The sequence below is a fragment of the Mastacembelus armatus genome, unplaced genomic scaffold, assembly GCF_900324485.2.
Source record: "Mastacembelus armatus unplaced genomic scaffold, fMasArm1.2, whole genome shotgun sequence".
In the NCBI taxonomy this organism is placed as follows: Eukaryota; Metazoa; Chordata; class Actinopteri; order Synbranchiformes; family Mastacembelidae; genus Mastacembelus; species Mastacembelus armatus.
Window position 1 is genome coordinate 257,330 of NW_022872941.1, and position 20,031 is coordinate 277,360.

At 40.9% G+C, this 20,031-nt stretch overlaps 1 protein-coding gene across 2 annotated transcripts in view; it reads right to left on the reverse strand.

Annotated features, from left to right (window-relative positions):
* zfr (zinc finger RNA binding protein) overlaps positions 1-20,031 on the reverse strand; it is a 79,991-nt gene that overhangs the window by 29,850 nt on the left and 30,110 nt on the right. For both annotated transcript variants that reach the window (XR_003295942.1, XM_026311345.1), the window contains exons 6-11: positions 18,307-18,539; positions 17,642-17,845; positions 4,878-5,193; positions 2,491-2,684; positions 2,257-2,376; positions 1,438-1,583 (exon numbers count right to left, since the gene is read on the reverse strand). Coding sequence is in view for 1 of the 2 variants with exons in the window: in XM_026311345.1 (XP_026167130.1) it covers positions 1,438-1,583; positions 2,257-2,376; positions 2,491-2,684; positions 4,878-5,193; positions 17,642-17,845; positions 18,307-18,539 (1,213 nt within the window). In the remaining variant the exon portion in view is untranslated. The remainder of the gene's footprint in view (positions 1-1,437; positions 1,584-2,256; positions 2,377-2,490; positions 2,685-4,877; positions 5,194-17,641; positions 17,846-18,306; positions 18,540-20,031) is intronic.

A 20,031-nucleotide genomic window follows, 5' to 3' on the forward strand; every position in this document is an offset into this window, starting at 1 on the left:
TTAGGAACCTTGAGGGCTGCAGAAATTCTTTTGTAACCTTGGCCAGATCTGTGCCTTGCCACAATTCTGTCTCTGAGCTCCTTGGGCAGTTTCTTCGACCTCATGATTCTCATTTGCTCTGACATGCACTGTGAGCTGTAAGGTCTTATATAGACAGGTGTGTGCCTTTCCTAATCAAGTCCAGTCAGTTTAATTAAACACAGCTGGACTCCAGTGAAGGAGCAGAACCATCTCAAGGAGGATCAGAAGAAATGGACATCATGTGAGTTAAATATGAGTGTCACTGCAAAGGGTCTGAATATTTATGACCATGTGATATTTCAGTTTTTCTTTTTTAATAAATTTGCAAAAATTTCTACATTTCTGTTTTTTTCTGTCAAGATGGGGTGCTGAGTGTACATTAATGAGAAATAAAATGAACTTTTTTGATTTTGGCAAATGGCTGCAATGACACAAAGAGTGAAAAATTTAAAGGGGTCTGAATACTTTCCGTACCCACTGTATCTATTGAACATGGAACACAACACCATAGGTTATTAAAATGGAAAATAAAAGTCCTTTTTCCTAGTGGTAAATCGTAAGAAATTTCCCAAAACAAACTGTTCAACAGAGGTATGGAGTAAGGGTAGGGGTAGTGGATGACATGGCAATGGTTTTCCATCTGGAAAGCTGTGAGTACCTTTTGATGACTGCATTTAAATCTCAATGAAAACCTCCAGCTTTGTTTTCTTTCAGTCAAGGACTGCAATATACTACTGACAGTCTCTTCAAAATTACGTCCCTACACACCAAAATCCATCCATCCATCATCTATACCCGCTTATTTCTATTTAGGGTCACGGGGATCTGCTGGAGCCTATCCCAGCTCTCTTCAGGTGAAAGGCAGGGTTACACCCTGGACAGGTCACCAGTCCATCAGAGGGCCACAGCAAAATCACCAGTGTTAAATGAACAAACTAAGAGTGTTAATTTAATTTGGTGATTTGGCTGTGTATACATGTACAAAGCGCAACTGCCAATACGTTAATACACAGTATCAGTAAAATGTTTCCAGCCAACATATTTTTTTCTGCCTAAATATCTGATACTCCAGCATAAAGGTCAGTTTTCTGACTGTACCTTAAATTGTATTAACCGTATTTTCACATGGCTTTTTCTTTACTTCAGTTTCAAAGTACACATTCATTATAGTATAGGCTAAAGTATGGTCTGTTCATGCACAGGATGCTGTACATGTGAGTGTAAGCTGAGCACAAATGAATGGTTATTCTTGGAAACCTAGACACTAGTTCCAGTTTGGGTTTGATGGCTATGGTATATTCCCACCGAACTGCACCTGCCTCGGACGCAGTAACAGTCAAATACAATGTGAAAGTATCAGTCATATTTGTACTGCATCCCTTCTCCAACTCCTGATAGGAAATTACTATAACATACCGCATTTCCATTCTCCAGCGCTCCTCCTCCTCTCTTCTTCTCCAGTACTCCTCTTTCTGCATCTGCTTTCTCATCTTCTCTTCCTGAATCTTTCTGGCTCGAATGCTAGGCTTGACCTCTACCTGTAGATCTGGGTTCACTTTCTTCTACAAAGCAAAATATGTGAAAACAAAATTGAAGTGTAATACAAAAAACAGAAAAAGGAGAACTCTCTTCTAGCAGAGAGAAGAATACTTGAATACTCCAAGGGGTTAAAAATGATGAATAGTGAATCGGTAAGTTTTTGACTGCTGCTATTAAATAAGGAAAAAATATCACCCTGTAATTATGGATAATGCCCTGCAAATAGTTTGTATGTTCCATGAGAAAAAAAAGCATAGCAGTTAATCCCATAATAACATTACAGCAGGGAAGACATCTTTGATCCATCAATAAATCAGAGTAACCTTGTACTTGTCAAAGCATCATATGCACCTCAGACCTTTGCCAGCCATTTATGCTGCTCATGAATACCTGATACCATTTTCCGCACTTCTCACTTAAAAATAGCCAATGCCCCAAATAATGCACATTCTGTACATCTGTGATGTTTACAATGTGTGACCTTTCACTGATATCATGTAAATAAATTTATTCAATGTTGCAACTCTCAGAGAAAACAGAATTTTCTGTGTTCATAAAGATGATCACTTGACTGAAATATGCAATAGAACAAACATGCATCAGTCAAAACTCAATTTAGTGCTACAAGACAACTAATAAATTCACTAATGTGTTTTTAAAATTCAAGTAAAGGGGTGAAAGATGTCAGCTACAAACCTTGTATTGCAGGCGATGCCTGCGACCTTTTAGATGCATTTCCTTTGCATTTGGATCATTGAAACTACATTCGCACAGCTTACAATGGAAGCGGATGACTTTGCCTTCATCGTTTCTGACCTAGAAATGAGTTTCACATATTCAAGACAGTGGATTCCCCATTCAAGGTTTAAATGTATTTCTGCTTCATAAGTAAAGGTTGGCTCCAGCCCCTGCATAGGTCTGTCAACTTACTTCTTCAACATAGTCATGACCAACAGGTTGGACATCACTTTGCAATGCAGCAAGGGCTGATGTGGACAGAGAATCTAATACTTCACTCTTGGCGTCCTGAACACCTGAAGAGGGTCCTGCAGGTTTACAAGTATCCACTTTGACCTCTACTCTGGTCTCCTCCATTTTCATTGTAGTCTGTAATTTATTCCCACCTGCATATGATAAATTACAACATAAATCAGTCATAAAACATTTACAGTACTATTGCACAACACTGGAAAAAAAAGACAATGTGACAAGGCTGGAAGAGTGGTTCTGTGAGGAGAAATCTTTCCTGCTTTCTCTCAAATAGTCATAGAATGTTCATTTTGTTACTTTATACATTTACATTTTACTTGCATTTATTAACTTTTACTGCTACAGATGTTCAGACAACTTTCTCCCCTTTTGGCAAGGGGAGAATAAAAGAAAATAAATATGGACTCCCTATTTTGTCTAATGTGTTGCACAACATACATCACAAACTAGGTGGAGTTCTTTGATTTTACTTGTACAAACTGTTTTCTCTCAAACAATTTGCATGTTTGTTCAGTTTTAAAGCCAGCTAAAATTAGCTACTGTTAGCTACTATAAGTGATGCTGGTATAGGTCTAGACTGCCCAAGGACCATCGGTGCACTGAGCTCCCCTCCCCTCCCCTCCCTTCCCTTCCCCTTTCCTCCTCTCCTCACATATACCCTTGAATGTCACTAACTTGGTGCTCTCTCCCTCTCTCTGTCCCTTCTGCAGGTGTCCCTGATCCTGGAGCTGTCTATTGCTGATGTGCAGTCACTGGCCTCACCAAGCCACAGTGTCTATTTGTTGTTTATTGTTGCTGTTCTTTTCTCTCTCTATCCACTGACCCCAACTGGTCGAGGCAGATGGCCGCCCAAACTGAGCCTGGTTCTGCTGGAGGTTTTTTCTTCTGTTAAAGGGAATTTTTCCTCTCCACTGTCAAGTGCTTGCTCATAAGGGATTTGTTGGGTTTTTTGTTTTTTGTAAAGCCTTGAGATGATTGTATTGTCATTTGGCGCTATACAAATAAAACTGAATTGAATTAGACTATTAACTATTTATAGGGAGAAAAATGAGAAATAAAAATATACACTAATTTAATACAAACAGCAGCTACTTTTGTTTTTTGATAGTGTGTCCATTTACAGTTGTAAGAAAGGTAAGCGAACTGACAATTTCCTGGGTTTCTGCATAAACTGGTCGACGTGATCTGACCTTCACTTTGAATGTTCAATAAAGACATGAAAGATGAGCTTGTGTTTGTTTACGTTTGTGATAAAAATCATATCACATTTAATAATTAATTTATGCAGAAAACTAGGAAATTGACAATAGTTTATTTAATTTTCTGGACTGGATCTATGTTGGAGTTATGGACTGCAATATGAGAAGGTGTTTACAGTTTTTACATAATTCAGTTACAGATTCTGTGGTGATTTATTTATGTAAATACAATCGGAACATGCCATATTTTCTGGGCTATAAGTCGCATTGGGGTATAAATCGCTTGTATCAAAAACAGCCTAGTTGAATAGAAAAAAAAATAAGTAAGTCACTTCGGTGTACAAGTCGCATTTCTAATTATATAGTAGTATATGATATATTTCTAAATATAGCCTATATTTAGCCTATGAACAATGTAGGCTAGGGATAACAAGCAGAAGTGCATTACAAAATTCATTCATCCACGCCAAGTAACGTTAAACAACTACGCCAGCAACAACTGGGTGGGGGAGATAAAACGAGGTCTTCTCCTCATCAGGTTGCATGAATGCAGACACTCACTCCACACTTTGTTTCAGCTGCAGACTTTATTACCTCCACTTTGAAGTGTGCAGTATAGCTCTTTCTTTTGGGCGCCATTTTCACTTGTGTTACACTAGGAGTTGCAGTTTAGCGTGACCATGAACTCCTTTACTTTTCGGTGGTACAATTATCTTCAATTGAGTCAAGAGTGCAAAGAGAGGCATTTAACACTAGTGACTAGTCGACAAAATCACTGTAAATATACACATATAAGTTGCTTCGCTGTATAAGTCGCAGGACAAGCCAGAGGAGTAAAAAAAATTGTGACTTATAATCCGGAAAATACGATAACAGTTATAAATATACTTCATGTTCAAGTGTTTCTGTGTCATGTATTGGTATAGTTTTAGAGGACGGGAGAAGTAATTTGGGTCTTACTTTTTCAAACTGAACGTGGAAGGTCTAAGCACTGCTGGGTTTTGTGGAAGACCACGGGTTCGATGTTTATCAGTTTCAGCTTGTTTGAAAATCATGTTTTAAACTACAAAAAAAGATACAATTGGATTTTTAGATTATGTTCCCATATCATTCAGATTTATTACTAACCAACAAAATTGATCTTCGGGGTGTTCACTTTCTTCACAGCTGAGGTGGAGTTGGCAGCGGAGATGCTGTTGGCTAAAGGGTTCTTGACACCTGCCACACTGCTGACTATGTTGACAGGTTTCAGGTAGGTGGGGCTGGAGCTGGTGGTAGGAGTTGCGGAGACAGCTACACAAAGAGAGGTGTTGGTGCTGGAACTGCTCAAAGTAGATGTGGTGGTCTTGCTAGGGGCAGCTGTGGTAGAGGATGATGTCTGAGTGATCATACTGGGCTCCGTAGAAGGAATTGGCTTGCCAAGTTTGGTATGAAGCTTCACAACCTGTAAGAGTACAGAATCGGACTGTTATAGATTACAATTCATATGATGACGATAATACTATTGATTCAACAATTTTATTTATCCATGCTTAAAAAAGAAAGTTTTCCATTTGATTTCTAATATCTTGTACATTCTTTGTTTTTAATATTGTTTTAATATAATATTTAATATAACAAAATTCCTGGACAACCTATTCCTGATCCAACTCCTATTATGGTTAGGAAGTGCTGTTAAAAAGAAGTGCTGGGTGCGCTGGCGCATTTTGGCTGCCACATTTTGGCTGCCACTCCACTTTCAGATTGTTTTATTACTTTTTATTCTAGCTAAGTGCTTTTAATATTGTTTTGTTATTTTTATTGTCTGTTTGCTTTATGTCTCGCACACTGTGATGCGGTGGCACTTATTCACTCTTGTTGATGTCTTGGCCCTTCTGGTGTTCGTCTGGACTTTATTCTCTGCCCTTATCGGATATGGCTTTATGCTACACCCCTCGACAGCTTCTTTCCCTCAAGCTGAACTACTAGCTGGTCAAAGACGTGTATATTCGCTGTGGAAAAGCCAGCATACTGAGACCTAAGCACTATGTACATCGGCGCTCAGGACGTGGCTGCTTCTTCGTCATCTTCCACCTCTTCAGTTCTAGTCTACAAGAATCTGCCATGCTGGTGTTAATTTTGGAAATTTAATATTCTTGCCCCAAATCGAAAGGATGTCGAATGCTGTGGACCTACTAATCTCCTTAAATGCTGTATTACTTAATGCGCGGTCTGTGAACAATAAAGCTCCACTGCTGTCAGACATTATCTTGGACAAAGGTTTGGACGTTTCTCACCGAAACCTGGCATAGACAGGACGACGGTCTACTCTTCAACCAACTAACTCCACCAGGATTCGGTCTCTTTGACTTCCCACGGCCTTCTCGTAAAGGTGGGGGTATTGTTGTGGTCAATAACCTACAATGGAAAACATGCCCTATTCCTGTACTTCAGTTTATATCTTTTGAAAACCTTGCACTCACTCTAACTCTACCACTATTGCCACAATTTACAGACCTCCAAAACCAAATGCAGAATGTCTGCCAGAATTAGCTGATCTGCTGAGTACCTTGTCCGTTAAATTTGAGAGAACTCTGATTCTTGGTGATTTTAACATGCATGTTGATCAGAAAGACTGTTTCGGCCAGGGCCTTTTTATCCTTGCTGGATTGTTTTAACTTTTACAATTTGTGAACATTCTGACTCACTGCAAAGGCCATACACTAGATTTAGTCAGGGCGAATAATCCTTTTGTGTTAAACTTTTCTATTGTGTTGATATTGGTCTTTCTGATCACTCAGCTATCTTTTTTTAATCTGGATGTATCATACGCCACACGGTCAGTGGCATGTACTGTCTCCTTCCGTAAATGGAAATCAAGTGGCTTTTACTAACTCGATTAATGCATGTTTGAATGATTTGTCCTCTCTCACCTCTGCACGTAAGATTTTCTTATTTAACAAAGCCCTTAATGCTAACTTAAACATTTTTGCCCCTACTAAAAAATGAATTGTCACCTTTGTCCATAGAGCTCCCTGGTACACTGATACTTTACGCTCAAAAAAGGTGGAATGACGGAAGCTGGAACACAAATGGCGCAGCTGTGGCTGAGATTTTCATCAAGCTTGGAAAACCTGCTTGGGCCAGTACAAAGCAGAAATTGTCTGCAAGATCCTCATATTTCTCTCAACTTATTGATAATAACCATCATAACCCTAGACAAGTCTTTCACATTATTAATAGCCTATTGAAAGTAGACGGTACGAACACTGCCTCAGTCCAGTTATGTGATGAGTTTTTTAGCTCAAAAATCGACATCATCTGTAAAGATATCTTTAGTTCTTCTAGACCTCAGGCTTCTTCACCTAACCTACCATGTTTCTCAGGTACAATTTTCTCAGATTTTTCTTTAATTACTCCTGAGTTGCTTTGTACACAGGTATCAAGTATGCAAGCTTCCACTTGCATACTTGATCCCTTGCCACCTAGCTTGTTTAAATCTTGTTTTAGCTACTTGTGTCCTGCTCTTCTAATAATAATAAATGATTCCCTGTCCACTTGTGGTGTTCCAACAGCACTTAAAACTGCTGCTGTCACCCCCATATTAAAAAAAACAAAATAGTGACTTGAATAATTTTTGTAACTTTCATCCAATTTCCCATCTTCCATTTATTGCCAAAACACTAGAAGGTGCTGTTTCATCTCAATTCCATAACCATTTAATGATCAATAACTTATTTTAAACCTTTTCAATCTGGGTTTAGCAAGTTCCATAGTACTGAAACAGCCTTAGTTAAAGTTGTTAATGATATACTACTAGCTTCTGATTCTCTTACTCTCTCCCTTTCTATTCTCATCTTGCTCTCAGCTCAGCATTTGTCAGTTGATCATATGCTTTTAGTCAACCAGTTGGAAACTGTTGTAGGGGTCTCTGGGACTGCCCTAGATTGGTTTAGGTCATACTTTAGGGATCGTAGTCAGTTTGTTTTCTTCGATGGTTTCAGATCAGATCAGATCAGATGTTAACCCTGTTTTAACTGGCGTCCCCTCAGGGCTCGGTTCTTGGACCATTGCTTTTCAGCATTGATACTCTCCCTCTTGGTCAGCAACTAAGATCTTTTAACCATAGCTATCATTTTCACACTGATGATACTCAGATCTATATCCACTCTCAGCCTGGTCAACCTGTAGATGTTTCCAATCTCTCTAACTGTATTTCCGAGATTAAGTTGTGGATGTCTGACAATTTCCTGTTTGTGTTTGTATAGCCCTAAAACTGAAGTTATGCGTCTTGGCTCTCCCCACCAATTGCGAAATGCTGCCACCATGGACCTGTCAGTTGATGGTATTACTCTAGAACTACAAAGTAAAGTAAAAAATCTTTATTTTTGACACTTGTCATTTGAGGCATTTATTCTGAACACGGTAAAGACCTCCTTTTTTCAGCTGAGAAACATTGCACACATTAGGCCTATGCTCACCTTCCCTGTTGCTGAAAGACTAATCAATTCTTTTGTTTTCTCAAGAATCAATTATTGCAATGCTCTCCTTGTTGGAGCCTGTAAATCTTCCCTCTTCAAACTGAAATATTTTCAGAGTTCAGGAGCCAAAATTCTGACCGGGGCCAGGATTGGCGATCATATAACTCCTGTTTTAGAGACATTACATTGACCACCTATTAAGTACCGTGTAGATTTTAAAGTTCTAATGCTCACATATAAGGCATGGTCTTGCCCCACAGTACTTAGCAGATCTTCTATCTTATACACCAACTTGGGAGTTACGTTCGTCACATCATGGTCTTCTATCCATCCATCCATCCATTTTCTACCGCTTATCCGGGGCCGGGTCGCGGGGGCAGTAGCCGAATCAGGGATACCCAGACTTCCTTCTCCCTGGACACTTCCTCCAGCTCTTCCGGGGGGACACCGAGGCGTTCCCAGGCCAGCCGGGAGACATAGTCCCTCCAGCGTGTCCTGGGTCTTCCCCGGGGCCTCCTCCCGGTGGGACATGCCCGGAACACCTCCCCAGGAAGGCGCCCAGGAGGCATCCGAAACAGATGCCCGAGCCACCTCAACAGACTCCTCTCGATGTGGAGGAGCAGCGGCTCTACTCCGAGCTCCTCCCGGGTGACCGAGCTCTTCACCCTATCTCTAAGGGAGCGCCCGGCCACCCTGCGGAGGAAGCTCATTTCAGCCGCTTGTATCCGCGATCTCGTTCTTTCGGACATGACCCAGAGCTCATGACCATAGGTGAGAGTGGGAACGTAGATTGACCGGTAAATCGAGAGCTTCGCCTTCTGGCTCAGCTCCTTCTTCACCACAACGGACCGGTACACCGACCGCATTACTGCTGCCGATGCCCCGATCCGTCTGTCAATCTCACGTTCCGTCCTTCCCTCACTCGTGAACAAGACCCCGAGATACTTAAACTCCTCCACTTGAGGCAGGATCTCTCCCCTGGCCTGGAGATGGCAAACCACCTTTTTCCGGTTGAGTACCATGGCCTCGGACTTGGAGGTGCTGATTCTCATCCCAGCCGCTTCACACTCGGTTGCAAACCGCCCCAGTGAACGCTGGAGATCCTGGCTCGATGGAGCCAGCAGGACAACATCATCTGCAAAAAGCAGAGATGAAATCCTGTGGTCCCCGAACTGGACTCCCTCCGGCCCCTGGCTGCGCCTAGAAATTCTGTCCATAAAAGTAATGGTCATGGTCTTCTAGTTGTTCCCAAATCATGGCTGTGATCAAGGGGCAATAGGGCATTTTCAATCTATGCTCCAAAATGTGGAATTCCCAGCAACAATCTCCCAGCTGTCATTTATAGGATGCAAGCTTGCTAACCGTTTTTAAAACTTCTCTTAAAACGTTCAGAAATGCTTCCTTTTTGTTTTAATGTTTTTAATGTCTTTATATTGTCTTTTCTATGTGATATATTATTCTGTTGTACATTTTAAATCCCTTGTTTCATATTGTTATGTTTGTTACTCTGTAACCTATTATGTACAGCACTTTGAGAAAGTTTCTTTTAAAAGGTGCTATACAAATAAAATGTATTATTATTATTATTATTATTATTATATTTTATCTCTTCTGGGCTTTCCAGATGCTCCTCTTCTCTGTGGAATTTGAATAATGTCTATGTGGTATTTAATTGCAGGCTTAGTTTCTTACTAAGAGTGCAGGGGTTAAACTACTTAGCAACTTTAAACTTTCTCATGTTAATGTGAATGGTCATCTGTCTCTCGTAAATTGCTATCTGAGCCTCAAATTCACAGTTTAAGAGAGTATAGATAATGGATAAACTAGACTTGACATGACTACTCTTCACATTCGACTGCTCTTTCTGGCTTGGTTTCTTTACTCCTTTTCTATTTTTGTCCGCCGATTGCTAACACCATTAGTCGTTTGATGCAGGCTATTAATTGCATAAATGTCCCAAGCTATGTGGTAAAACCTCAAGCAATTCACAAATCAACGGTACTTGTAGGCCTAGTAAGAAAACTTAAGTTGTAAATACTACTAATTTATTTTTACTAATAGATTTTAGGGAGAAATGTACTTGTTACACTTCTACCTTTATTTGGCAACTATATTTGTGCTGCTGATACAAACAAAACATAACCATTTTGTATCTGTTATTAACTACCCAATAACATATATTATATAATATATACAAAGTACTGCAGATAAATCAGTGTCAAGTCACCCTGTTGCAACATTAAAGTGCTAACATAATGTTGTCAAAATATCTATTATAATAATCCAATTACACACCTAACAAAACATTGTGAAACAGGTCATTCTGAGTACCCCTTACTTTTGATACTTTCATTGCATGTACTTTCATTTAAAATCAAGACGGGAGAGTATTTGGCATAAGTACTTTGAATATGTATTTATTTTTTATTTTATTTATCTTTTATTCTGTTGTATTCCACTGATGCCCAGCAAACCTGGCTGAGTGGGTGATGTGAGACACCACAAAAAGCTTGAAGTACTGCCTTGACTGAAGTACAAGAAACAAAAGCTGCTCTTGACAACTGCAAGTGAAGTTGACTTGGCCAGATTTCAGGTGAACACAGCAGCAATATGAGGAGCCTGTCATCACACAAATGATATCATTGGCACAGGCATGTCAGTCAGCGGTGTGACATATATGCCAGTTCTGACATAAATTCAGATAAAGTGGACAAATATGTGCATACATCCTAGCATTCTAGAAACACAACCAAAAACTGAGGTGGCAGCACTTATGCGGAAAAAGATAAATATCACTAGTTTTGGTCACCCAATTACTATTTTTAAAATGATAAAGAAAGAAAAATCTCCTGATAAGCCAGTGCAATAGTGTGCTGGGAGGTACTGCCACAGAATTTACATTTTTCTGCTGCTCAAGCCAGCAACATTTTTTTTTTTTTTTTATTTACTAGCAAATATTTGCAACATGAGACATACTTCGGAACTACGAGTTTACCTTTTTGATCCTAGTTTTACTCTGCTGCTGCACAGGCTAAATCAGCAGTAATCTTTGTTTTGTTTTATTTTTAGCAAATTTTTGGCACATAAAGCAAGCTTGAGACCTACTGTTCAAGAAAGCAGCAATTTTTGAGGTAAACTTCAGACCTAATAGTTTCCTGTGTTTTCCAGACTATAAGTCACAAGTAAAAACAGTCTTGCCGAACAGAAAAAAACAAAAAAAAAAACAAAGCAAAACATACAGTGGGTACGGAAAGTATTCAGACCCCCTTTAAATTTTTCACTCTTTGTGTCATTGCAGCCATTTGCCAAAATCAAAAAAGTTCATTTTATTTCTCATTAATGTACACTCAGCACCCCATCTTGACAGAAAAAAACAGAAATGTAGAAATTTTGGCAAATTTATTAAAAACGAAAAACTGAAATATCACATGGTCATAAGTATTCAGACCCTTTGCAGTGACACTCATATTTAACTCACATGATGTCCATTTCTTCTGATCCTCCTTGAGATGGTTCTGCTCCTTCATTGGAGTCCAGCTGTGTTTAATTAAACTGATTGGACTTGATTAGGAAAGGCACACACCTGTCTATATAAGACCTTACAGCTCACAGTGCATGTCAGAGCAAATGTGAATCATGAGGTCGAAGGAACTGCCCAAGGAGCTCAGAGACAGAATTGTGGCAAGGCACAGATCTGGCCAAGGTTACAAAATAATTTCTGCAGCACTCAAGGTTCCTAAGAGCACAGTGGCCTCCATAATCCTTAAATGGAAAAAGTTTGGGAAGACCAGAACTCTTCCTAGACCTGGCCGTCCAGTCAAACTGAGCAATCGTGGGAGAAGAGCCTTGGTGAGAGAGGTAAAGAAGAACCCAAAGATCACTGTGGCTGAGCTCCAGAGATGCAGTAGGAAGATGGGAGAAAGTTCCACAAAGTCAACTGTCACTGCAGCCCTCCACCAGTTGGGGCTTTATGGCAGAGTGGCCCGACGGAAGCCTCTCCTCAGTGCAAGACACATGAAAGCCTGCATAGAGTTTGCCAAAAAACACATGAAGGGTTCCCAGACCATGAGAAATAAGATTCTTTGGTCTGATGAGACCAAGATTGAACTTTTTGGTGTTAATTCTAAGCGGTATGTGTGGAGAAACCCAGGCACTGCTCATCGCCTGCCCAATACAATCCCTACAGTGAAGCATGGTGGTGGGAGCATCATGTTGTGGGGGTGTTTTTTGGCTGCAGGGACAGGACAACTGGTTGCAATTGAAGGAAAGATGAATGCGGCCAAGTACAGAGATATCCTGGAAGAAAACCTCTTCCAGAGTGCTCAGGACCTCAGACTGGGCCGAAGGTTCACCTTTCAACAGGACAATGACCCTAAGCACACAGCTAAAATAACAAAGGAGGGGCTTCGGAACAACTCTGTGACCGTTCTTGACTGGCCCAGCCAGAGCCCTGACCTAAACCCAATTGAGCATCTCTGGAGAGACCTGAAAATGGCTGTCCACCAACGTTCACCATCCAACCTGACAGAACTGGAGAGGATCTGCAAGGAAGAATGGCAGAGGATCCCCAAATCCAGGTGTGAAAAACTTGTTGCATCATTCCCAAGAAGACTCATGGCTGTACTAGCTCAAAAGGGTGCTTCTACTCAATACTGAGCACAGGGTCTGAATACTTATGACCATGTGATATTTCAGTTTTTCTTTTTTAATAAATTTGCAAAAATTTCTACATTTCTGTTTTTTTCTGTCAAGATGGGGTGTTGAGTGTACATTAATGAGAAATAAAATGAACTTTTTTGATTTTGGCAAATGGCTGCAATGACAAAGAGTGAAAAATTTAAAGGGGTCTGAATACTTTCCGTACCCACTGTATATGTCACTTCGGATTTCTAATTATACTAATCATAGTCTAAATCAGCCTATAAAGAACGTAGGCCAGGCATAATAACAAGCAGAAGAGCATCAAATTCATTCATCTGGGTCAAGTAACTTTAACCCTTTGGGGTCTAAGGGTGTTTTGGGGCCCTGGACAAGTTTTGACATGCTCTGACATTTGTGCTTTTTTCAGTTGCTTTTAAAACATATAAATGGCTAAAGTCTGAATCAGTCTAAATCAGCACAAACTGGGCTACAATAATATGTGAGCAGCAAGTTTATACATGGTTGTGTTTGAGAAAACAGTGTTTATGCATGGTTAGTAAAAAACTAAAATTTTTAAGTCACTGAAATAAGTCCATAAAACACATACACATTGGTTCACAAGACTTTGGAGAAACGCATCTTTTAGCCTAAGGTGTTTGCTTCAAAATGATGTGAAGTCATCTTGTTGTCTCATTCACAGAAAATACACTGATTTAAATTTTCTAAGACACTTTTTGTTTAGAAAAGACATATGCAGAAAGGTGTGCTTGATCATGAAAGGTGTGCTTCTCATGTGATTTACCTGAGAAGACAAAGACCCGCATAATGAGCCTTTCAGTCAGGAATGTGGCTCAGAGGGAATTAGTGCAATAGAATGCAGATGCAAACGTTTGTCATCTAAGTCGTGTTTTTCCTCTGAGGAGAAAGTAATCTATTCGTCGCTGTCTGGAATGTATGAAGCACTTCTTCATCCTCGTAGCGTGCCATCATCCAAACGCACAGAAAACGTGAGTAAATTTCATGATGAAGTTTGACGTTTTATGCCATTTCTTGGGGGGTGTGCACAGAACTACCTGGCTCACCTCAGATTATTTCCATATGAACAGTGCACTCAGTGCGAGGCGGGATCACATCAGCTATAATGAGGTGAGACAGGAGAAACTGTACCGCTCCTTACTTTCATACGGATTAAATAAAAAGTGATGATTTGTTTTCGACTTGAATTGTTTCATTTAAAAGAAGACATTTCAAGCTTTCTAGCCATATATTTTGTATTTTTATGAGGCAAGTATTCGCTGAGATTCTGGTTGTTTTATTTGTGTCTGGTGGAGTAATTTAGGTGTTTGTCGACCCCTGAGAAAATGTTATGTTCAGAGGTGAGGCTTTGCTGTATAAGTCGCAGGACAGGCAAGAGGAGTAAAAGTAAAACTTATAGTATGGAAAATATGGCAGGTTGAAGAGCGTGTTGTGAGCGGGGTGCAGGCGCAGGCAGGTAAGGTGGTTTCCAGAACAGATTTGAGCCATTGTGGACCAAATTCAATGAAACACCATTATTTTTAAATATTGTTTATTAATAATGACCTGTTTGTAGGAAGTTACACTTGCTTTCTTCCTATTGGGTAATATTTAAGCCTAGATTACTTTAGGTAAATGAGAGCACAGCATAGATGTGATTAGCTATCACTACTCAGCAAGAAGCTTCTGGGTTTGAATCCTGTTCGATCCACCATCTTGCTAAATTCACAATTTATTTGCTACTTCAGGTCCACTTTCCTACTGTTAGCTTAGTTAGCAGTCTCACACAATTGTTTACACACTCATACAAATAACATGGCCGCTGGGAGCAACTGGGCATTCAGTGACTTGGCCATGGATAATTCAATATGGGACTTAGAGAAGCCAGGATCCACAGACCATTCGGTTAGAGTACAACCTACTTTATCTACTGACTAATAGTCACAGCACTACATCCTGCGCACTATCAAACAAAAGCCAGCTAGCCAAGCCCCATTAGGTGGTGTAGACCAACCCAGTGTAGTGCAGACATGGTCAGACAAAAGACGCTGTTCAACCACTGGCTGCCTAGGTGGTATCAAGCAAATGGTGTAGGCTTCACAGACAACTGAAAAACTCTGAGACTGGATATTGTTCTCCTGTCCGAGTCCACCAAGCAAGTGGTCCTGTTGGACCCAATTGAGCGGAATCCAGCCATCCTCAAAATTGCAGAAGTGACAGAGAGTCTCAAGATTGCTGTGGCTAAGGATAGGAGAACCATGTGGGCTTAAAAGCTAAGTAGTCATCTGGTCACAAGCTCAGGCCTGGGGGAGAGAGTATGATGTTGAAAGCCTCAAAACGCTCTTTGAATTCAGCAACATGACTGAAGGTGTGACCAGAAGCATTAATAGATGTATGGACCCCCAGAACAAGCTATGATGAACCTAATGGAGAAATACCCCCAGGGTGTTCGAGAGGGGGGTAGGATGAGCATCCCAGTCTAACAGCCATAACAGCATTAAAACAAGGCAAGGGACAAAGGAATAAGAGCAAGCGGTGTGCATGTGGAAAAATCTTTAAGAACCAACAAGGCCTAAAGATTCATCAAGCAAGAATGAAGTGCCTGGGGGTGGGTGTCACCAACACAATGCACAGGTGTACAACCTGGTGAGACGCAGAAGGAGGCAGGTCCGAAGCCCAAAACCTCCAAGTGGAACAACACCCAGTTTGACAACATTGTAGATCAAATTCTGGAGGTGACTGAAAAGGGCAATGTCGACAAGAAGCTCCAAGCTTTAGCAACGATAACTGTCAGCATTGAAGCAGAACAGTTGGGAGAAGAAAAGATTAAAGGAGTTGAATGATGCCATTTTAGGAACAAAAGAGAGGTGAAAACTTTATACAGCGTATAAAAACTGTCCTAAACTTCTGCTGGGTCTATAGAATATCTTGCATGTCCTCTGAAGGAGGGGCAGGATTCCCAGAGTAGTGGACACTTGCAGAGGGGATTTTGATTCCAAAAGGAAGTGAATTCCAAGACGAAAGACAAGTTCCACATCATCTTTGTTATGCATTGATGCCAAGACCTCTTCAGTGGTGTTTCTGTGTGGGCAGAACAGATGAGGGAGACGCATGGTTGAAGTCTCCAGAGATGAAGAGGGCCTTTGGGTGCTGTGTCTGCTGCCTGCTGGTGATATTGAGCCGCATGTCACAGGCTGCGTTTCCAATAGCAGAGGGGGGCATGTACACTGCTATCACCATGATGTATGTAAACTCCTGTGGCAGATAGTATAGCCGCATGCACACTGCTAATTTCTGTCCCCTCACAGAGACAGAGGGGACAGAAACAGGAGCTGAAATGAGAGGCCTGATTCTAACAACATTAACAAAAAACTGGGCAAAGTTATTACACATCTCGGAGGAGGCTTCCAAGCAGGCAGGCTGTGGGGCATGAAGAACAGAGTCAATAGTATTAAAGAGCACATGTGGATTGTGACAGTTGTAAGAAATTATGTTTGAAAAGTGCTGTCTTCTGGTTTCTTTAACAGTGTTCTGATAGTTACGCCAACGGTTTTTCAGTATTTAAAGAGACACTTGCAGTTTGTCCTTCATCCACCTGGTTCAGCTCTTCGACACTCCCATCTGAGTGCCAGGGTTCAGTCATTGAACCAGGGCTCAGATTTGACTTTTGGCTGCTTAGTCTTCAATATAGTCACTGAGTCCAGGACAGCTCAGCAGGAAGAATGAAACCATATATTTAGGTCCTCTATATCAGAGGAAGCGGAGTCAGGTGGAGGACCAAGCCGCTCGAAAGCAGCAGAGAACCAACCAGCCGTGTAAGGGTTAAAAGTCTGGAAAGAACATTGACAGGAGTTTTAATGACAGAACAGGAAAAGCCCACTTCAAACAGTACAGGATGTGATCAGGAAACACAGCATCACAAATTTCCAGGTTAGACAGGGAATCCACACGAGAGAACAAGGTCCAAAGTGTGTCCTTGTTTATGAGCGGGACCAGTCACAGACTGCACCCGATTAAAAAAGTCAATGAGGTTTAAAAAGTCCTTCACTAAGGGCTTGTCAAGGCAACATACATGAATATTAAAATCCCCAAGAAAGAGGGTACAGTCATAACTGGGCATAATCCCAGTTGGCCAATGATCTGGCGTTTAGCAGGCCAAACCTGGTGGGAGCAGGGTTCTGGGCTTGAACTCCAGCCACTCTTAGGGTCCGGGGCACAGGGCAGCAGCTTCAGGTGACGGAGATTTGAGCTGCAGAGGTGGAGTGGGAAAACGGCTGAGCAGCGGGTCTGGAGAGCCTCATCGTCCAAGAAGCCGACAAGTGGAACCAGGCAGCTATCACCTAGGCCCAAGAAATGCCTGGATACGAAACACCGAGGGGGGAGTCCATGTTTAGTCCGGGAGGCAATAGAGACATCCAGCACACATGCCCTCTATCGCACCAAGGTACCTGCACGACACCCACACCTCACTGCTATGTGGAAGCAGGTCGCGGCCGAGAGAAGTGGAGGCAAGGGATTCTGTCTTCTACAGGCAAATGGAACCACCTCACAAGTAGGCAGTTGTAAATCCATTGGAGTGTTTGAAGATCATATACCAGAAGTGACGTAATCTTTTGGGTGCAAAGAGTTAAAAGGAGGACAAAGAACCGACAGGGCAGAGAGAGACACAACTGGGCCATATTGTCATGGATATTTATGATTGTAAATACAACTTTAAGTACACCAAAAAAGAATACTTCATACTATCACAACCAGCAGTGACACTTATATTCATACCTTCTGGTGCTTGGCTCCACGGATATGTGCAGCATAGGCATCGGCACCAGTGCAGGATACATCACAAAGTTCACAACGGAGCTGGTTCTGGGCATTGCGGGCCAAAATCCCTCCACCACTACCACCACTGCTGGTGCTCTGGGAAACCTTCAGTGCCGCTTCCTTCTTCTTGTGCTTCTGGCCTTCTAGATGCTCCTTGTAAGTCTTATGCAGTCAATAATTAGGGGGAGACATGTCCATTACATTCATCCAAGCTTTGCATACAATGTAGTAACGTTAGCTTTATTTTATTTATTTTAATTCCACATGTGGTCTGGTTGGACCTCTTGTGAGATGAGTGGGTCGGAGTGTATATTCTTGATGCACATCCATCTGATAAACAGCCAGATCTAGTCTATTGACATCTTTACATAACATTAATTAATGCCATATGATTTAATCTAGGATAACATATGTATATACTCAACCCGTAAGATAAGCAAGGTTAGACATCTGAGACGACAAAACTATGAAATAAGTATTGAATAGATGCCACCTTTACAGTCTGTTAGTTGATGGCACAATTCATCTCACAGTTTTTTCTAAAACATTAACATGCTGTATATAGTTCATGTGCTTAATGCTAACCACACTTGAACTGTCATTGTGGACTATATTCAACTCACTTGTGGGCCCGCACAGCTGATCTTGCAAACGTCACAATAGTGGATCTGAGGAGGTTTGGGTGGCTGCTTTGGCCGAAGCTGCTTACTCTGAAAAGGAGGTTTCTTGGTGAAAGTGCTCCCTGTCCATGCTGCTGTTGCTGCTACAGCTGCTACTGCTTGCTTCTGCTGCTGCTGCTGGTAGTAGCTGGAGGCTGCTGAGTAAACCGCTGCCTCATAGCCTGAGTATGAGGTACCTGGAAAAGATAAATAAAGGTTGGTTTAAACCAGCTCTATTGTCTGATAAGCACAAAACAAAGGTTAATGTCAGCCATGTTTGTTTAGTCAGTATACTAATAATTAATAAAACTAAAATTAACATGTACAGGTAAGGGCAATCCCAGCTGAAATTGGGTACAAAGTGGAGTACACTCTGGGAAGATTGCTCATTTCCCCTACGGATGATTTTGAGTTACCAACTAACCTAACCAAAATCTTTGTGTTTTTGGATAATGGAGGAAACCAGAGTACCTAAAAAGTACTCAAAGAAATTGGGGTTATACAAATGTCACACAAAGTCCCCCAAGTTGAGCAGGATTTAAATCTAGTACCATCTTATAGTGAGGCAGCAGCGCTAACCATCACACCACCATGCTACCTGCTACTTAATAAAAATGCTGAATTTTGAAAGCATATACCATACTGATCTTAGTTCAGCATATTGGTAGCCCTAACGCAAAGTGCAGCTGAGGGTGATGGAAATGTTTGCTTTTGAAAGTACCTGATTTAATCAGTTCCTGTAAATCTAGTAGATCTATGTGCTCAAATGACCAGTTTCTCTTTATGGTTCCACGTTCCCGTTTAAAATGTAAAGGTGATTGGGCATTCTCTGTTGCAGCTCCTAGGTTCTGGAAAGACCTTCCACTGCATGTAAAATCCTCTTCTACATTGGGAGCATTCCAGAGTGCACTTAAAACTTTTCTTTTGCTTATTTTGCTTTCAATAATGCTTTGTGAGTGGTGTATGTCTCATGTTTGTACTGACTTTGTTTGGTTTTGTCTTGTTCTATTTTATCTTTTTTTTTTCTTCTGTGCAGCACTTTGGTTCCGTATGCGGTGTTCAAAGTGCTTTATACATAAAGTTGAGTTGAGTACCTGTTTAGGAAATTTCAGTATTTACTAGGGTTGGACTAAAAAGCATGTTTATAAATTTAAAGTATTCAAATAAGGAGGATATGAAATAAATACTAAGAGAAAATTCCTCACACTGATGTGAAGAAAACCTACTGCTCTTTTGAAGTTGCTGCAACTAGAAAAACATTTGTTACATTTGTGTCAGAGTGGAGGTTCTTCATTTAAAGAGATTTTAGGTTGAGAACAGACACAGACTTGCAAAAGGCACACAAACCTATAACAGCAAAGTTTAACTTTGGCCTGGACTCAAGTTATTCAGAGAACAACCATTAATTAGTGTTGTTTGTCATTTTAACCAGTCAGCGCCATCTAAAAAAAAAAAGAGAGAAAAAAAAAAAAGAGAAGATGCTGTCTGCTCTTGTCTGCACTGCTCTTTGCCCAATCTGGTTGTCAGAATTCAAAGTTCCTTGCACTGCTTTTATACGTTTTTCCACTAGCTGTCACAAAGGTAGGTAGTTCTGCAACCATGTCAGGCTGGAGCAAAAATAACACAAAAGCAAAGTAACCACCTTCTTTTTATCAACTTCATTAATATATGCCAATAGTCCTTAAATGT